At 40.9% G+C, this 19,870-nt stretch overlaps 2 protein-coding genes across 2 annotated transcripts in view; both read left to right on the top strand.

The window, feature by feature from the left end:
* The first annotated feature begins 254 nt into the window (after positions 1-254).
* On the top strand, positions 255-10,829 carry si:ch73-40i7.5 (amyloid-beta A4 precursor protein-binding family A member 3). Its single transcript, XM_006792031.2, has 11 exons — positions 255-524; positions 2,457-3,453; positions 3,656-3,686; positions 3,799-3,944; positions 4,172-4,258; positions 5,948-6,124; positions 7,184-7,363; positions 8,000-8,212; positions 9,628-9,747; positions 9,957-10,097; positions 10,180-10,829. The coding sequence occupies exons 2-11, from the start codon at positions 2,470-2,472 to the stop codon at positions 10,249-10,251; spliced, it is 2,151 nt and encodes a 716-aa protein (XP_006792094.2). The 5' UTR covers positions 255-524; positions 2,457-2,469; the 3' UTR covers positions 10,252-10,829.
* Positions 10,830-12,582: 1,753 nt separating this feature from the next.
* Positions 12,583-19,870, top strand: part of abca7 (ATP binding cassette subfamily A member 7) — a 27,711-nt gene continuing 20,423 nt past the window's right edge. The window contains exons 1-10 of the mRNA XM_087852730.1: positions 12,583-12,660; positions 14,384-14,475; positions 14,722-14,815; positions 16,003-16,144; positions 16,619-16,743; positions 17,968-18,086; positions 18,531-18,728; positions 18,817-18,909; positions 19,103-19,340; positions 19,529-19,668. Coding sequence (XP_087708856.1) covers positions 14,410-14,475; positions 14,722-14,815; positions 16,003-16,144; positions 16,619-16,743; positions 17,968-18,086; positions 18,531-18,728; positions 18,817-18,909; positions 19,103-19,340; positions 19,529-19,668 — 1,215 coding nt within the window. The 5' untranslated portion in view covers positions 12,583-12,660; positions 14,384-14,409. The remainder of the gene's footprint in view (positions 12,661-14,383; positions 14,476-14,721; positions 14,816-16,002; positions 16,145-16,618; positions 16,744-17,967; positions 18,087-18,530; positions 18,729-18,816; positions 18,910-19,102; positions 19,341-19,528; positions 19,669-19,870) is intronic.

Genomic DNA, 19,870 nt, shown 5'->3' with positions numbered 1-19,870 from the left:
TATTTATAAACACATTCCTATAATATTCCAATTACTTCTACGTCGTTAGGTTTTTGTAAGTGTCGTGTGTTTAATTTGGTTAAAGTACACGGTTTGTTTGTGATCAGTTGTTTAGAAATTTGACTGTAGCCCTTCGTGGTCCAGTCATTTGTGTAGACTTGCACAATTTACAGAAGAGGAAGAAGATACTAAAAGAAGAACAAACTATCTCGTGGCGATGTGAGACGCTGCGGTAGCACGTGAACGCAGCACGACTATAGAGTCAGCCGATAAATAAAAGCTGTCAGTCGGCAACAGCAGCAACAATGAGTGGGAAACTCTGCTTTAAACACTAAAAGTGTCTCATCTTCGGAGTATGTGACATTGCTGACTTTAACAGTGTCGGTATTATTAGTATGAAGAATAAAACGAAGCCAGAGTTTTGGAAAACGTTCAAATTCCAAACCACGTCAACTCATCTGTCGTGGCACCTACGGGAGTCTGAGTGTGGACACAAAGAGAGCGACAGAGATTTAAAATATCAGGTGAAAACTTCTCTTTTAGCCGCTTGTACTCTCATATTTTGAGTGAATTATTGAAATATTAGTACTGGTGCTGTTAAGCAAACGCTAGCTTTGCTGTTAGCCTGAGGCTACTTAAACTGCTAACTTCGGTTAGCCAAACTCACGTCTTTCTCGCACCCTGAAAATTATTTTCGCTTGTTTGTGTGTTTTACCCTGCTGTCAGTTGTTTGCACTACCGCGCCAGTGTTTTTAATAACATGCCGTGATTGTCTGATCTAACGGTGGATTATTCACGCCATGGAAGATGCGTCGTCGAAAAGATCTGTGTGCTTATCTGTAAAAGAAGGAGGGATCATAAACTTTTCTTTAATGCACGGCACTGCCAGATGGATCACGTATATGTTAAATATAGTAAAAGACTTAAATATAGTAGCTGACGAGTCCCGAGTCTTGTTTATTAAAAACATTTTACCAGTAAGGACCATAGACTTAAATATGGCATTTATTAAATTAGGTTTGGTGTGTTTTGATATTACTATGGTACTAATCTTTATGGTGTAATAAATTACATGATTTTGGTTGTTATTTATAGTTGTTTGATAGTTTTTATTTCTAATATACAGGGATGTGAAGGACTGTGCTCCCTGAGCCTGTTGGATGTTGCACTATAGGCCTGCATGCTCTTCGAGTACATGATGTTTTCTATAAGCCTGAGGCGGATTTTTCTATTTCGGTGTTTGTGGGTAAATGAGGACAAGAGGGTGTATAGATGTCCTTCAAATGTTGCTACTTTTTCGCTAAGGCAGTCATGCTGATGCAGCCTGGAAACTATAAACACACTGTGTAGATCTGATATTTAATAACAGTGTTTTGGAGGTAGCTCATGTGAATTGTGAGTCTGGTTGAGGCTCGGCATAATTTATTTGTATTGTTAGGCAGAGCTGCTCTGCAGTCATGAGGTATTTTAATGGAGAGAAGCAACAGATTAGCAAGGTACAAAATACAGAAAGCAAGAGCTAATAATAATTTTGAGCATCATGTACCCCACAAAGTAACAACGCTATGATTTGTTCTTCTGAGTGATGGCTTCTGGAACAAAGCTATTTTTAAACATTGTTGTTTTACACAAAATCATCATCAAGAAGGAAGAAACTGAAACTTACAATGGAAAGGGTACAATTCCTCAAGAAAAATTAAATCGGCAAACCACTGTAAGTGTCTGGTGTTCAGGGATGCTGTGGTTCACCAGTCAGCATGTTGGACCACTTCTGTCCTTTACAAACCTCGAGCCAAGAAAAGGATAAAGCAGATTGCAATAAGAGCACATTAAAATAAAGTCATAATGATTCTATCAGTGTAGAAATGATAAAGCTTTCTTAGTTTGCTTTGAAATTCAGCTATTTTTCCAAGATATTTATAACACTGAACATGTTCCACCATCTGACCCTTAATGGATGTGACCTATTGCACATGAGTGCATTTCTTCGAGTCAGTGACATATCTTAGATATGTTTAATTAAAGGTGCAACTCGTCGTCATCCTGGAGCGGACTGACAATAACTGAGTCGTCTGCACTCTCTAAAATGACCCTGATCTCAGATCTGCTTTGATCAATATTTGTGTACAGGATAAAAAGATAAATATGGAGCCAACCAGACAGACTCTTTCAGTAAAAAAAAAAAATCAATAATTCAGATTTTTATTGTAATCAAACTGTTCTAAAAGCTTTCTGATTCAAATATGAGGCTCAATTGTATTGAAGAAAAATCAACAAGCAGTAATCGTGCATGAGCATCTTTTCCCTCCAGCTGTTTAATAACCAGGTTCAACAATGTGCCATTATCCACTCCTGTGTGTGGAAAACTGCATGGGGGTAGGCGCTTGCTCAGTTTGGCTTAAAATCTCTGACTTCACCAGTTGTTCAGCTCAGCAATGCCAGTTTTTCTCTGACAGGCTTTCTTACAGAATGGACTCAGACTGCCTCCCTGCATCCGCAGACTCCCTGCTGTTTGATCCGGTTCCTGTTCATGGAGCCTCGGGGGTTGAGGTCAGCAGTCTGGCTGCAGCAGCTCTGCCAGGTTCAGAGGCAGAGGATCTGGATTCGTACAATCCGATCGAGCCTCCACCCTTAGACTGGAGGTCAGACACCTCTAGCGAAGCTGGTTCAGCAGACGATCTGGATGATGCCAGCCTTCCCACCTCAGCTGACTGTCTCGACAAGGCAGGTCTGGGTGAGTCAGTATCGCTTCCTTTGGTTGAGAGAGACATTTTGACTCCAGTCGACGTGAACCAGCTGGATCTTGTAGGAAACGTTAAACAGCCTGCTGAGGATGTCGAGGCGAAATCGACAGACGAGGCTGAAGCAGGTGCGGGAGTATTGAGGGCTGAGGGCTTTAAGGACGCAGAGGAAGATCAAGCAGTGGTGACATTGGGGGATGTTGAGAACAAGAGAGGTGAAGAGGAGGCTGCTGAAAGGAGATCAAATGATGAAGACCATATGCATATCCACACCCTGCTCAGTCAGCTCCAACTAATGGAGGAAGAGCCGCATCCCAGTCATCGGATGCCATCAAATCATCATTACTCCAGGCGGTCTGAGCTGGAAGCATGTGCTCCTTCTTCAATAAAAGAGGACAGCGCTGAAACCAAAGGGCTGCTCTTCTCTGAAAGCCACCAGAGAGACCTGCTGGGGATGCTGCAGTGCACAGAGATAGGCGCTACACCCCGTCCTACCTCTCTGCCGCACAGAGGGGACGTGGACGCTGTGGTGTCAGTTTCCTACAGTCGGGAGGATGCACAGAGGTTCTGGAGGCATCACGGGAATGGTCAACAACAACGGCACAGGGATGACTCCCTCACTTCACTGCCTGATGATGAGTATCCCGAGCCAGTGTGGATGAAGCTGGGAGAGCAGCCTCCAGAGGAAGAAGCTACTGCAGAGAGCGAGCAGGTTGGTGGTGTTACTAAAACTAATAATAAGGGTGGAGACGTTTGGTCATCCATCGTTTTTGGTCTCTTAGCAACACTAAAGTGATAATCAGAATACTTTTTTTTTCCTACCACCAGCTAACCCATCACTGAGCTTATCTGAAGCACTTTTAGTTTTTCAGGGACTTAAATTTACTAATTTGCTGTGCGTGCCTCCTTTGCAGAGTGCTGATGACCAGCCTTCATATAAAGATGGTGAGTCACTTCAGTGTGCTTCTTTTTTATTATTATTATTATCATTATTATTATTATTCACTGAAATTTGACATTTGTCAAATATCTAATGTAATATGTGCTAATGTTTTAGTGCCTGGTCCTTGTGATCCTGAAGACCTTTTGGATGGAGTGATTTTTGGTGCCAAGTATCTTGGCTCCACTCAGATCAAATCAGAGAAGAACCCGTCTACAAACGCTCGTATGGCCCAGGCTCAGGAGGCTGTGGACCGAATAAAGGTGCTTTAAAAACAAATTAACCAAATATGCACCTTTTATCATGATACGGCTGTGCAATGCATTGGTTGATGATGTTAAATCTGGTTTTATAGTTGCAGTGAAGGATTTTTTTTCTCTTTCTAAACTGTTTTAAAGTAGGTGGGATGTCATTGTTAAGTTAAGGATAGACATGTGGTGTACCTGTCCTCTAAGGTTAAATATGAGAGTGTTTTCTGTGGTTCTTTTAGGCTCCAGAAGGAGAGTCCCAACCAATGACAGAAGTGGATCTGTTCATTTCTACTCAAAGAATCAAAGTGCTCACTACTGACACGCAGGTACTGCACTCATCTGACCACATACATTCATTTTCCTCTCTTGTATCTCCTCATATCATTAGACCTCACTTCTCTCTAAGACTGTAGACCTACCTGGGGCCTACCAGGCTCCTGTTCTGTGGAATTAGCACCCAGTTTGGATTCGAGAGAGAGAAACAGGCTTTAAACTGTTAAAGCTCATAGTTTGATGATGGATCAGGTGACCCCGAACCATCCCTTAGTTAACGCTGCTGATGCACTAAGCATTTTCCTCTCGCCTCCTGTCACTCCTGTTTATACATCACTACTGCATGCCATTAGTTTTGTCTTCTGTCTCTCTGTTTCGTTCTGGTTTGGCCGCCCCTTCTTGAGCATTGTTCTGTCAGAGGAGGTCTCTTCCTGGTAAAAGGGATTTTTTCATTCCCAGTGTCGCCAAGGGGATCATCAGATTGTTGGGGTTCCACCCTAAATCTGCACAGTCTTTAACTTATAGCATAAAGCATTTGGGGAAAAATAGTGTCACTTAACATTTTACACAATAATTAAGTAATAGTTTTATATATTGTACGTATCATGCAAGAAATGTCTCTGGTAGCACTAAAATCCGATAATGGATTTCAGCGAAAGCTCAGTTGATTCCTGGCTTCTTTGGTGTTTTTGGCTTCATGGAACATGTAGACAAAAACCTAAATGTACTCTGAGAGAATGAACTTTAGCTAAATGTGTTAAAAAGTTGTCAGACTCGAGGTTAGATCTGTAAACATCTGAAAACATACCCAACACAGCTGGTGACTTTTTATTACACAAAGCAGCATTGCACTCCTTAATGTTCATATTCAAGCTGAGCTCTCGCTGCAGGAATCCTTAATATAGAATTGGGTGGTGATTTAATATGAGGCCTCTAGTAGAAGCAATTTTTTTTCTACTGAATTGTTAGGAGAGTAGAAGTAGGTCATCTACTGTCATTGCTCCATTTGCATTTGCTCCTTTCTGCAGTGATGGATGTGAAGATGAATGGTTTTCTTATTCAGTGTTTTTACTTCCAAGCGATATATGTTTATTATCCAAAGTTGTCATTTAGGACACAGATGAGGCATAAAAAGTAAAAGTAAAATGAAAATTGCATTTATAAATTACTTTAATGTAAAATAAAGACAAATATTTGTGGAAATTGCCCTTCTGATTCACGTAAAAAACGCTCCACCAGCTTCCATGTTAACAAACAACAGTCTTTACTTTCATTTTTTCAGAATTCTCATCCAAGTTAGTTTCGGTTCTGAATTAATCTTATGCGCCTGGTTTGTGGTTTGCCTTCGGTCTGTATGTTTGTCTGCTAGGTCAGTGGTTTGGTACATTAACTTGATACAAACCATATTTGGCCTGGAGAAATGGTTTTGATGAGGTGAGGGTGCACAGACAATCCTGCTTTGCTTGAAGACACAGAGTGAGGAACTTCCTTAATTTCAAATTTACTTTGATAAAGGCCTGGGCTTCCCTTTGGGATGTGCTCTCTCAAACACACCAATCTTTATCATATAATTCCTGTAGTTCTGTAAAAATGTCTTTAACAAGAGAGGCTTCTAAGAGGAAAAATGTTAAGTAATACCTATCTGCAGGAGGTTTAAACTCTATGCTGGTTCCAAACCAGACCTTCGTGCTCCCTCTCCGTCTTTGTTTCTTATCGTAACCACCGTCACGTCCTGTTTGCAGGAAGCCATGATGGATCACGCTCTGCAGATGATCTCTTACATCGCTGACATCGACAACATCGTGGTCTTGATGGCACGAAGGAAACGTAAAGGGCAAGATGGTGACAATGACCCAAACTCTTCGTCATCATCCGCGAAGAAGTGCTTGATGATCTGCCATGTGTTCTCCTCTGAGGATGTGAGTCAGTAAACTGGAGGGTTTTTTAATGGTGTTCATATACTAAAAGTGTGCAATCAGCATGATGCTTTCCTTCTTAGCACTCATATTTTGATTTCTGGATTCCAAGCAGAGCTTTTCAGGAAGCTTGGTTGCTGGCCAAACGGCTCATTTACAAGTCCAGCCAGGCCTCATTGTTATATTGGTCTTTCATTTCTAACTACACAGTTTTGCTGCATGGTTACTGCATGTTTAAACTCATTAAGCATGCAGTAAATAAGGTACATGGTGAAATATATGGCATTAAAATGTGTCTAAGATCGCTAAAATTGACATTGGACTCTCCCAGAGCCCCTCTGAACTCTTCCAGATTTCTTAGTCACAGACTTTTGCCCACAGACTGGTTACCGCATGTCCTTGCGGAACACCCTCACTCAAACAGCAGTGCAGTATAATGTAAATAGATGTAGCGTTCAGTATCTTGGCATCTCCCGCCCTGCACGCTCTTGCATCTCTTATTAAATTGCCAAGTCGGTTGCTGACAGCAGTTTCAGCTTCAGCTTGGCTGACCTGGTTTCCTTCCTCAGACAACCACTGAGTTCTCCTCAATGTCAAAACCGTCTGGCTCTCGTCCCAGTTTCCCACAGTTGGCAACACTGAATGGGAGGAAGAGCTTCCTTTAGAAGCTAATTAGCTCTGGGATGCTGAAGGCTGTGACCGCGTCTGCTCAGAGCTTTTTCAAACTGAGCTCATTTAACATGTTTAAGATCATTTCAAAATACAGCAGATGCTATATGTGTGTGTAGCAAGAACATCACAGAGAAATTCAGATAAAATGCATTAAAGAGAGTGTTTTGTGTTCATGCTCTAGTATCAAGTTGTATGACCCTTTGGCTGCTTGTCTTTACAAACGAACACATTTGCTTTGATTTGTTAGTATTTAAATGGAGGATTAAGGAAAAGTCTAGGGAAAAAATTTGTTTAACAAATGCCCCTAGCATTTAAATGTAGAGTAGACACGACTGTAACAACAGTGCTGAACCCTGATTCAGTTTTGTCTGTGTCTCCTCCTGTTTGCAGGCTCAGATCATAGCCCAGGCTATCGGGCAGGCGTTTGGAGTGGCTTACCAGCAGTTCCTCCAGGCCAACGGCATCAAGGCCAGCGATCTGAGGCCCGGCGAGTACAGCGACTACCTGGAAAGTCAGGAACTCTACAACGGAGACTTGGCCCACTTCTCTGACTCTCAAAACCTCAGAGAAGTAAGCAGGAGGGATTGTGGTTGCAAGGCCACCCACACAAAATACAGCTGACCTATAATTTTGGCTTGTGTAGTTAAAGGACTAACCAAGGCAACACACAGAGCAAATTAAAGGTGCAGGCAGGGTGGAGCAGGTGGAGACGAGTCTCGGGGCTGATTTTTGACAGGAGGATAGCAGCATGAGTAAAGTAGCACAGAGGTAGATTTGGCAAATTTGCAAATACCTGTTTGGACAGGTATTTTCAACACAAGAGTCAGAACCGTGCAAGATGCATTCACAAATCTTTAAAGGTGTGCAGCAGAGTTTTAAAGCAAAGACTGGGTTTGTGGGTGATTATGGTCTGACAGCTTGTGATGATCCCATCACAAGGTGGTCTGCAGTTTGCTTCAGACTTCACACTTCAAAGTGTGTGTTTTATATATGCACAGCTGTTTGTTATTTATATTATCTGCACCTCATCCATTATTTCCTTATCTCGTCATGTTGTTTAGATGTGTGCAGGGGCTTTCCTTTAGTGGTTCTAAGTATTAATAGAAGGTGTTGCAGGAGAGGAAAAAAAACAAGCCAAAAAAAAAAATGAGCTCGGATTAAAATAACCACTGATATATTACAAGTCTCTCTGTGTCTGTGGATCAGGTAATCATGACCAAGGCTCCGGGGGAGATCTTGGGACTGGCGGTGGTGGAGTCGGGCTGGGGCTCTATCCTCCCCACAGTGGTGGTGGCCAACCTCCTCCACGGAGGCCCGGCTGAACGCTGTGGTGAGCTCAGCATCGGGGACCGCATCATGTCCATCAACGGGACAAGCCTTGTGGGTCTGCCCATCACCACCTGCCAGAACATCATCCGCGTAAGTAGGACACACAATGACACAAACTTCAAATTTCAGTGGTCATAATAAAGATGAGAAGAAAGGCATCAACAACAACAAAAGAAACATATTGTGCTGCAAATTAAATGCCTTTACTGTGCTGTATATGCAAGTTAGGATCACCAGGTGGCACTGTGGGTCCACACAGGACCAACATTAGCATCTGTCAACTTAAACTGTTAAAGCAAAACTTGCTGCTGATGTTCAGTGTTTCAAACATTTTCGTTGTTTCGAGTTGACAGAAGTTTATACCTTTGAAACACTTAATCAAAGACACAATACGATAGTTACTTAATACTGTGCAGTTTATCAACTTTAGTTTCATTTATCATTTTGGCCTCCACTGATCATTAAACTAAAGTAATATGCAGGTTGCCCCGCAGAGGAATAGGACCCCCCCCCCCCCCCCCCCCGACTTACACACACAACAAATCATCACATGGGAATACAGTCAGAGATCGGCAGCGTTACAGAGAAAACACTGAAAAAAGTACACAACAATGGGAAAAGTACAAGAGGAAAAAAAGAGACCTCTACTCATGTTGGGTAGGGGGTGAGGAGTAATCCGAAGGAAATGCACATACTTTTCCTTCAATTTGACCCCAATAAAATGTCCAATGTTAGGCTTGTAATGATGAAAACATGTTGTAAACGTTCACAAAGGTTATTAGAATAGAATAGAATAGAATTCAACTTTATTGTCATTGCACATGCACAGGTACAGGGCAACAAAATGCAGTTTGCATCCATCCAGAAGTGCTTTAGTGATATAGATATATTACAATATATATTAGCAATAATATAGATATGTAAGTATGTTACAGAAATGGGTCTATTATGGTATGTTATAATGTACACGGTATGAAGTATGTTATGAATATTCTATAACTATAAGTATGTACAGGCTGTAGTGAGTACAAGCTATGTACAGGCTATGAACAGGATATAAATATGAAATAAAAAAACTACAGAAATCTGAGATATACAGTTATACAGAAATGTGAACTATGCAAGTTATAAACAGTTGTAGGATTAAAAATGATCGTATGTACAGAATGATTATTTACACAGAACTATACAGTAGTGCAGTTAAGATAAGTGAAATATGTGGATAATTTCTACAGAGGTATATAAAGTGCTAGTGGTTGTGAGTGGTGGTTCAGTCCATGTTATTATTGTGTGTTTGAGGGTACGGTTGTCCATTGTGTGTGTGTGTAGGTGGTTGTGGGTGTGTCTATGTCCAGTCCATGAATTTACATTACAAAAAGAAATAACTTTTGGTGAAAAGGTACACTTGGGTGAATAGTTTGCATATTTTCCTCAGTAAAGTTTTACTGCTCTAACTCTGGATCGAGCCTCCCTTTTTGTTGTTTCACCTTTTTTTCCCCACTTAGGATCAGAAAAGCAAGAAGTATGTGAGGCTCAGCATCGTCCACTGTCCTCCCGTCACCATGGCAATTATCAAGAGACCAGATCCAAAATTTCAGCTGGGCTTCAGCGTGGAAGATGGCATTGTAAGTCAGCATTCATATTTCACATCTGTCATTATGTGACGTACCCCTTCAGCTTGGCGCTGAGCCTGCAGCAACCAGCAATAGAACAACAGTGTTTTTACCAGATAGCTTTAAGAGATTAACGTGTTTGGATTAAAAGGTCGGTAGCACTCGGTACAAGTAAATTATTCTGAACTACAAACATGCAGTTTTCTCTTCTTGGGTTGCAGATTTGCAGTCTGATGCGAGGTGGTATAGCAGAGAGAGGAGGAATCCGCGTCGGGCACCGCATCATTGAAATCAACGGGCAGAGCGTCGTTGCAACGCCCCATGATAAGATCATCCAGATTCTGACAAACGCTGTAGGGGAGGTGAGACTAATCTAATGCTTACATTCACAATTACATAATCAAGTTCATTACACTTTAAAATGAGACTTCTCTGTCTGTGCAGATCCACCTGAAGACGATGCCAGCTTCAACGTATCGACTGTTAACAGGACAAGAGCAGCCAGTGTTTCTCTGAGCACTTCCTGTTTCACCTGGACAAAAATTCTTCAGTATTCAAACTTCATGAGCTTTTGCCAAACTGAAAATATTATGCAAGTGTGTTACAGGCTGTTGTGACACCACTGAAAGCTGCAAACCGGATCAGTTTTGCATGTTTTTAGGACAATAAGAACATCTGAATATGAAAGTGCGATTTTAAAATGACAGGGATAGACAATAGCTCTTCATTTGTATTTATCACATATTTACATTTCAGGCAGTAGCTGAGATGCAGTAATGCTTTTTTTACTTTGCTTACGTACTTAGTGGTGAGCAGCATCAGAAACACTGTACTTCATTAGTCTTCCAGCCTGTCGTATGGCACCAGTGTGCCTGAGGTAAATTTGCTTGAAGAGGGGGACCTCGCTGAATCAGGACAAAGGGTCTGTGGCTGTCATTGTGATGTACTTCCAGCCCCTCACATGCACATACATTAGCTTCTCTGACTGTGTCGAACATGAAGCAGATATGCAACATTAAGAAACTGCCTTATTTCATAGAGAGATTCATATATTTTTAAGATTTTACTGTTCTCGACGTTCATTAAAATGATCTGTAAGAAAATATCTTGATATGCTTTATTGAATCATTGATGGTCAGAAGTTTACATAAACTCATCACAGGTATGAATGTTGTGGTAATTTTGGGCTTTGAATTAATTCTTTGCAGTGTTCTTTTTCCAGAGTAGAATGATTGTACAGCTTATATCGCTAATGACTTATTGAATTTTGAATTTTCTCTGATCCACAAGGGTCAAATATAAACATACCCACTTAAATCTTTTAAGAAGTGCAGTGTAGGGTTCTACAATGTCTAATAAATTGAGAAGGTCAATACCTATTCTTGTTAGAATTGTGATTAAATACAATTTAGAGTTTCTCTTTGCTAGCCTAAGGATTTGTTTGACAATACTCTGGTTTGATCATCAGTTTAAACAATTGTAAGTACAGGTTGTTTGGCTGTATCATGGCTTTGCAGAGGTCTAGAAGAAGACCCAAATTGCCACCTTAAGATGAAAGGACACAAAGCCTGCTATGAATTAGAAATGGTTGGAACCCCAGTGTCCACTGTGACATAAGTTTTATATCACCTTGGACAGTTCAAGCTCAACTTAAATTTGAAGTTGCCCACATGGACGAGACAAGTGCCTTCTGGAGAAAATCTTTAAGGTGAGATGAGACAAAGATTGAGCTGTTTGGAGGAGCAAAGGTGAGGCTTTCAAACCTAAGACTACTACCAGTTGTCAAGCATGGTGGTGGTAACATCATGTTTTGCTGCCAGTGGTACTGGTACATTGCAGAAAGTGGATGGAATAAATTCATCAACTTCAACTCAAATCACCAGCTAGACTCTTGAAACTTGGACACAGCTTGGCGTTCCAGGAGGACAATTATGCTTATAGCCAGGTTATTGCCAGAAAACCAACCGTTTTAAACGACCTCTACCTATTCTGCTAGGAGGAGTGATAAGTATGCCACAAGGTTTTTTTTTTAATGGCTACCAGAACCGTCTGGTCAAGGTGCCACTGTATATGTACAGACATATGCAGTGGCACAGGCTCCGAACTAAAGAACTCATAATGGACTGCAGGAGGCACAGACAGGGTCACTCCCCTCTAAATATAAGTGGAGATATTTCTCCATCTTCCGATTTTTGGGCATCCACACGTCCGCCAATCGCATCTGGACCCATAACACCAACGCCCTGGTAAAGAAGGCCCAGCAGTAGCTTCACTTCCTCCATGTGAGAAAGAATAACCTGGACCGGAAGCTGCTGCTGGTGGTCTTCTGCCTCTCATCAGTAGAGAGCGTGCTCTCCTACTGGGTGTTTCACCTGTTGCACTCTGGTCGGCATGTCAGGTCAATCAGGTCTCACACCTACAGACTCACAAACAGCTACTGATTCCATATAAAACAAATTGGATGCTTATACACTGATATGCCACTTTAAAAATGTCAGCAGTGCAATGTCTAGTGAAAATGAACTGGTGCCGTTTATGAATTATTAATTGTAATTGTAATTTTTTTAATAGTGTCAGACTAAAGTTATAATGCTTTGTTGCCTGTATTGATAAAAATATCCTTCTTTATGAATTACTTCTTGAACACAAGGGAACGGTTCATATTACTTAAAGCGCTGTGAACCTGTCAGTTCTCTTTTTTCCATGAGCCAATCCATTTTTCTTCAGTTACGAAATTATAACAGTAACCAATCGGATTCCTAACCGGCTTTTACGGCCACGCCCCTTTGAATGTGTTTGACCAATCCGCTTCATGTGTGGGCGGAACTTTACGCTGCTTACAGCTGCTATCGCAAATACTGGGAAGTCAATGTCAAGCTGTCGGCCGCTGGAGAGGAGCTTTAAAATCAGCTTTATTACACAGAGGTAATCATTAACATCTGTTTTACACTGAGATAATCAAATTGGTTTCTTTTCACTGTTTTCGTAAATGAGCTGATGTACACAATAGCAACATCACTGTATAGGATGCTAAGACAAGGAAGCTAATGTTTCTTCAAGCTTTTTTAAGCTATTGCCCTTATATTATAAGTTTACGCTTAACCGCTAAATATTGTTGTTGATAAACTTGTAGTTACAGTGTACTTTTGATTTGATTTTATTTCTTTTACATGTCTACTTTAAGAAAAGAATACCTGATTGAATAACCTAATTTCATTCAAGCAGTGCAAAGTTGTAACTTATGTGGATGCGTAGTTTCTGTGTTATGAGAGCATGAATCGTTACTGTACCTTGTTACATCAACACTGCATTAGTTACCTGCTAATGTTTTCCTCTTCTCAAACAGGAAATAACAAAAAAAAAAAGCCGGCTTTAATGGTTATAAAAACTACATCCTACACCTGCACTGACATGCGCAGAGATGCAGACTGTTTTGTAAGGTTTGCAAAGGGAATTAGTCAGAGCAGTTCTAGCTTTACTTAAACAGCTTTATGTTGTTTTCTAAATCTAGAAGAGACCATATTCTGGACGAATGGTTGAACAAAAGTGAATGCCTTAGAGTGAGACAGGTAAGCTGTTTGGATCAGGAGGATTTCAGGATCAAGCATGGGATTGTCTTACTTGAGCAGATCAGAGTGAACAGAGAAGAAAACCTTTACTCTAAACACACATAGTAAGGCTGGTAGGTCTGTAACTTTTTTCTACATAATTTAAGTCCCCACTAGCCTAGACCTATTGCAGCAGAACTAAGGGAGGGTTTATTGTCAACTGATCCTGTACAAACTTTAAGATTTATCAGAAATTACATATTTAAACCTTTTAATCTTAAAAAGGCTTAGGCTCTGTCTCACGTTCTACTTTTAAATGTCCTAGGAACCACAAGTAAGCCATCAGAGTGAAGTGCACCATTTAGGTGATACGGCACTATGAGGTCTTTAAGATAAGATCAGGGCTGATTATTCAATACCTTGTATGGTCTGTCTTCACTAATAACATTTATCATAGTTATAATTTTTTATCATGATAACTATTGATTTATCATCGCCTCGATTTATCGATTTATCATCGCCTCTGTCAGTGCGCCCCAGGGCAGCTGTCGCCACAATGTAGCTTGCCATCACCAGTGTGTGAATGTGTGTGTGAATGGGTGAATGACTGAATGTAGTGTAAAGCGCTTTGGGGTCCTTAGGGACTAAGTAAAGCGCTATACAAATACAGACGATTTACCATAGTTAACATTAATAATGACACTTCTTTTTCCTTTTAAGAATTTTCTATATCACCCAAAAGGGAAAATACAAAAAGGCATGGAAAGTCCTGACACCAGCGGAAATCAGTCATTAGTAATTTGCCACTTAGTGATAATTAATATCAGGGGCTATAATTTGGAAGTGGAAGGTACATAATTTCACCAGAAACAGGGCATGACCAGGTGCTCCCGCAAAGTTTAGACAAGCCTGTGAAATAAAAGGAGAATACGGTCTGGTCAGGTTACTTAGAACATTCGTGAAGTATTCAGTACTTATTGTACCTGCTGTGTTTTTGATTGTCAATGATTGCAGTATTGGCTCTGTCTGTCTTTTCTCCTTTGCGTACATTTCACAGTTGCCCTGATGAACTTGTCCTCTTCTCCCCACCGTTTTTCCAGGATCACGACATGGTCAGGTAGGAGCGATGGGTTTTTTCAGACAACTGTTCCTCCTGCTCTGGAAGAACATCACGTACCGCAGAAGGAACAAGGTGATCACATCTTCACTACTTAGGATAAAAAGACAGAGATTGTTTGATTCTATAAGGAAACATAATGAACGAGACACAGACTGCACAATACATGAGATCATTCTTCAGTTTTCCTGTGTATACATCACCATCTGAAGTATCACATCACTTATTTGTCAGTTTCCTTGCTGGCCATAATCCTGGCCCGTAAAGGTCACTGATCATTTGACCTACTGTTAACACCTCTTATGCTCTCCTCTTGTGCAGATCCAGCTGATTATTGAGCTCCTCTGGCCGCTCTTCCTCTTCGTCATCCTTATCTCTGTCCGTCATTCGCACCCTCCTTACAAACAGAGCCAATGTGAGTGATGCTGGGATATTTGTGTCTCTTCACAAACACGCTTACACGTCTTAAAAATGGCCTTTTGCCAACTGGTTAAAGAGGATTAACTCACTCAGAGTGATTCTTGTGCCACACACGCACATTTGTGTTCTTGACCTGCTTTGATTAGTTCTCTAGAAACATGTAGTGACATAACTGGTAACCTAGGAAAACACAGCATGCCAGGTCAGAGTGTAATGGGCAGTTAGTCTGTGCATGATAAAGTTACATCTCACTAACTTTGAGTTTAAGAAGATGTAAACTAGACCAAGTTTTACCTGATAGACAGGTGAACTTCAATTTTACTAGAACAATATACAGAGGCATTTATGGTAACTTCGTTCAAAGGATCAATAAACGTTCTGTATCAAACACGAAACCTACACGAAATGTTTCCACCCATGACTCCTTAGCTTGTAGTCTACATTTAGCAGCAATAACTTGAAGTAATCATTTATTAATCTCTCTTAGGGTTGTGGAGAGATTTTGTCACACTCTTCACAGCATTGCTGTTCATCACCTTTAGCGTCAATAAAGGTGGAGAACTGAACAAATCACCACCTATGAAGTTGAAGTTTGTTCAGATGAAACTTTACAAACCTAAGTTGTTTCACCATCTTCTTTTTGTAGAAAAGAGGCTTTCTCCTGGCAACCCGTCCAAAACAAGACAAACTGTTTCAGTCTTTTTTAAATTGCACTAGCATGAATGTTAGCATTTAACACGCTAACCGAGACCTGTACAGTATGAGATGTAGCTCTTGGGTTTTTGCAGTTTCTCTGAACATTGCATAGTCAGACCTTCCATTCAATTTTATTTATATAGCACTAAATCACAACAACAGTCGCGTCAATGCTCTTTATATTGTAAGGTAGACCCTACAATAATACATACAGAGAAAAACCCAACAATCACATGACCCCCTATGAGAAAGCACTTTGGCGACAGTGGCAAGGAAAAAGTCACTTTTAACAGGAAGAAACAGGTGGATTTGCTGGGATGTCCACTAATGGGAAGATTGTGGCACTGTTTTAACACACAGCTGAATCCTAGGATTGGATGTTAGGATTATTGCTCAGTCTAGTACCTGGTGGATGTATTTTAGGTCACTTCTACAGTATTTTCATTGTTTTGTGGCTCAGGCTGATCTCCTTTTCTTTCCTTGTAGGTCACTTTCCAAACAAAGCCCTGCCATCAGCAGGGACCTTGCCCTGGATTCAGGGCATTATCTGCAACATCAACAACCCTTGCTTCCACAGCCAGACACCAGGAGAGACACCCGGCCAAGTTGGCAACTTTAACAACTCCATGTAGGTAGATCGGAGATTAAAAACATGGCCAACCGCCTAGAGTGGGGCAGTTTAGAGTAGGATCATTGCTTGAACGGTACAGTACTAGTATTCTGATTACAAGTGTTCTGAAACAAGAAAAACTGTAAGTAAAAGTCTATTTTAGAAATAAAGCAGATGGAAAAACCTCGCCTGCATCTTTCAGCTCATTTGCAAAAATGTGCATACTTTGCACGACTTTATATAAACACATCCTATAGGAATAGTTTTAAAATATTTCTGAAGGAAATCAGAACACTTGTCTTCAGGCAATATGACGTAAAAGCTCACAGTTTTGCATTATTTTACTGTACACAACAGAAATCATTGGAAGGCAAATTTAGGATTAGCAGGCAATGTGATTGAATAGACTTGGTCTGTATACAAACATGAAGTCAGTGTTTGCTGTCATTAAGTATCACACACACTCTCAATCTCACTGTTGTTTTCCTCCAGACTGTCTCGGCTTCTAGTGGATGTCCAGGCCGTTCTGGCCTACAGTGGTAATCAGAGCTTCGCCGGCTTTCAGAAGCTAATGGAGAGCGTCCGGAAGCTGGGACAAAGAAGTGGAGCTCTGCCAAGTACTGCAGCTTGTTTAAATCTGTTGAAGCATTAATCCAAGGAATACATATTAAACTGAGGGCAAACTTTGAAGAGGGGCAGTTTAGAATTTCTTTCTTAAATGGGCACCATTAGCCAGAAAGAGTCATGAATAAGTACAGTCATTGTGGCAGAACATGAAGCTTTACATAAAGTCAATGTTTAGCTGGGGGGGTTTCTTTAAGTTTGGTTGACATGTAGCTGCGCTTTATTCCCGCTTTTCACACAAATGCAAAAACCTTCTTTGTTTTTCAAAGAAATGGGGGGGGACAAGAATTTATACAAAGAAAGGAATATTGGATTAACTTTGATGTATCTGAACAGGCCTTACTCAGTATGTGTACGTGTGGTTTAAGCATAGCTGAATGATTGTGTCTTATTGCTGTTGTGAAAGCAGGACATAGTGATTGCTTAGCTTGCCCTGCCTCGGTCATATTGAGTTACTTCCCCTGTTGAACAAGAGACTGAATGAAAACAGGTTGTCAGTGTTTTGTTTTTCTACAGCAAGGCAAACATTAACATGTGCTCAGGTCTTAGTTTAAAGAACCTGCTGCACTGTTTCATCTGGGTAACTGTTTGGAAGGATGAAATTAATATTTAGTTAAACCTCACAGGAGACAAGTAAAAGAGAAAAAGAAGGTTATTCTTGGTGAACCAGTTTTAGATTTCTAGATAAAAAAAACAAAAATATAAGGAAGGAAGTTCAAATGATGAAGCTTGTATCGATGGGTTTATGTGAGCAGAAATCATACAAGCAAACACATGGAGAAAGCTGCTGCACTGTTCTGTGACCTGAAAGTCATTAATAATGAACCAGTGACTGGAACCGGGCTGATTCTATTCTGCCTCCCTGTAGCTGGTCGCATTTTAACTTTATGACTTTGTAATTGGGTTTTTTTACTCTCAGCAGCAGGAAAAGTCTTTTTTTAAATTATGATAAAGCTGATAAAATAGAAAATAAGGCTAAAATCTGTCAAACACATCAGTATGAAAAGGAGGAAACTATCGGACGTCATGTGCTACCTGAAAAAACTACAAATTAACTGTGCTAACTTTAAGTTTAAAGTGTTGATACTGCAAACTCAGCTGCAAACTCAGCTGCAAGCTCTATTCTAGATGTTAAGTGTTGATTCTAGCTTGGACTTTGATTTGTGGGGCTTTGTGGGGTTTTGGCTGTAATCTTAATCTGTGTATTTCCACTGCAGATCTCCCAGTAAAACAATACCTGAGACCAAATGAGACATTTTCCACCTTCCTCCTGACCAATGCCAGCTTGTCACCTGTGACTGTGGACACACTGCTGAATGCTAGACTTAATTTTCAGGTTGGTTACCGGCTTAAATCACAAATAAACCCATTATCTGCTCCGTAGAACTAACACTCGTTTGGCCTAAGTGGTTAATCCCTTTTAGGATTAAAGATATAAACCAATCTAATGTAAAAATTTTACACAGAATAAATAACATTTATTACAGAGAGAAGAAGAAGAAGAAAGATAAAATCCAAAATGAAAATAAGATTTCTGTCACTAACAAGTCTTTGAGGTGTTTGCTACCACCAAAGTTACATTATGTGCTGAAAAGCAGTTACCGTCACTTGTTACAGGAAAGTCATGTAATTTGTGATGATATTTTAATGTAAACTGTTAGTTTTCCCTTTAAGGCATCACCGAATTTTATTTTGTTGGGTCAGTAGCAAGCATATTACCTTTGTATTGTTTTTGTCTGATGGCCAAACTTCCTTAAAAGTACGTTTTTGTCCACTCCAGACTACACTGGCTGTAGCGGAGATGCAGCTAAAGGACATGGTGTGTAATAGAAGTGTCCTAGAACAGCTGCTGACGGTGGATGGAGGAGAAGCCGCCATGACTGATCTTCAGACCCAGATGTGTGACTTACCAGCTGATGTGCTGCAGGAGACCGAGCGCCTTTTCCTGTCTCAGCTCGACTTCACCAAGTTCTTGACGGTAAGCATCGGCTGATGGAGAAACCAGCGCGAAATTTAGTGAATTCAAAGCAGCATGAGTAACACGGGCCACCTCTTGTCCTTGTCAGAGAGAACGTCTAATGGCCAATGCTGGAGAACTCAGGGCCATCAGTCAGGCTGTCACCTCAGTTTCCCAGGAGCTCACTGCCCTCCTGGATGATGTAAGAGCACATCAGATTCAGTCTATATCTCTATTTTAATCACACTGGACATGATCAGTTCAAGGTGCTTCAGGACCTAAGACCATCAGACCTTCATCATTTTTTGTCGCATTACAGTCCTTCTTTCTCACCCGTTTTCGCCCTTCATTTCTGCCTCTTCTATGCTTCTTTGTTCCTCCTTCACTTCTTTCAGATCTCCTCCCTCTCCAGTTTTGCAGACATGAGCGCGGCTATTCGTGTCCTGTCTCCAGAAAATCGCACAGCGATGCCCCGAGAAAGTTTCAGAGCTTTTTCAAAGATCGTGTGCGGTCACCATGAACTTGACGGTGAACGCATCCCGTCCCTTAACTGGTATGAAGACAATGACATCAAGTCCTTTTTGGGCAAAAATGGCACAGAGGACGTGAATGTGGAACACAACAACAATACAAGTAAGACGCTGTGCAGTTTCTGTGGCAGGATGTTAATGGCAATATGTGCAGACAAGACCTGGCTTGAGGCCTTGATCCTTCTGTACTTCAGGGTGCACTTGCACCACTTAAATCAACACAACCCCACTGAGAAACACCTGTGTTGTTTAACGATTGTCCTGCTTGGCGGGTTTTTTTGCTTCCTGCAGCTCCCTTCTGTAAAAATCTGATCCAGGCGCTGGAGTCCAACCCTCTGTCTCGCATTGTGTGGAGAGGAATCAAACCTTTGTTCATAGGAAAACTCCTCTACACACCCAACACTCCTGCAGTCCAGCAAGTTATGAAAGAGGTACAGCAATCTTATACTCACTGTTTCATAAACAGAAGGTGTCTTCAGACCAGGATGTTTTAGGTTTTTATCCACAAAATTCAAACAATTTCTACAGTGTTTTTTTTGTTCCTGTCTTCCTCCCCTCTCATAGAGGATTGTCTGATAGTTGGGGATTTCCTTGTGTTATTTTAAGGTCTTTATCTTACAATATGACATTATA

The sequence above is a fragment of the Neolamprologus brichardi genome, chromosome 15 (assembly GCF_056152115.1).
Source record: "Neolamprologus brichardi isolate AB-2024 chromosome 15, ASM5615211v1, whole genome shotgun sequence".
In the NCBI taxonomy this organism is placed as follows: domain Eukaryota; kingdom Metazoa; phylum Chordata; class Actinopteri; order Cichliformes; family Cichlidae; genus Neolamprologus; species Neolamprologus brichardi.
The sequence above is the reverse complement of the archived record's forward strand: the minus strand, read 5'-3'. Positions and strand labels throughout refer to the sequence as shown.

Excerpts from the sequence above, each read along its gene's own strand:
- si:ch73-40i7.5 (XM_006792031.2), top strand. The coding sequence starts at position 2,470 with ATGGACTCAGACTGCCTCCCTGCATCCGCAGACTCCCTGCTGTTTGAT. Across the intron at positions 3,454-3,655 it reads CTACTGCAGAGAGCGAGCAG|AGTGCTGATGACCAGCCTTC; the intron begins GTTGGTGGTGTT and ends CCTCCTTTGCAG. Across the intron at positions 10,098-10,179 it reads TGACAAACGCTGTAGGGGAG|ATCCACCTGAAGACGATGCC; the intron begins GTGAGACTAATC and ends CTGTCTGTGCAG.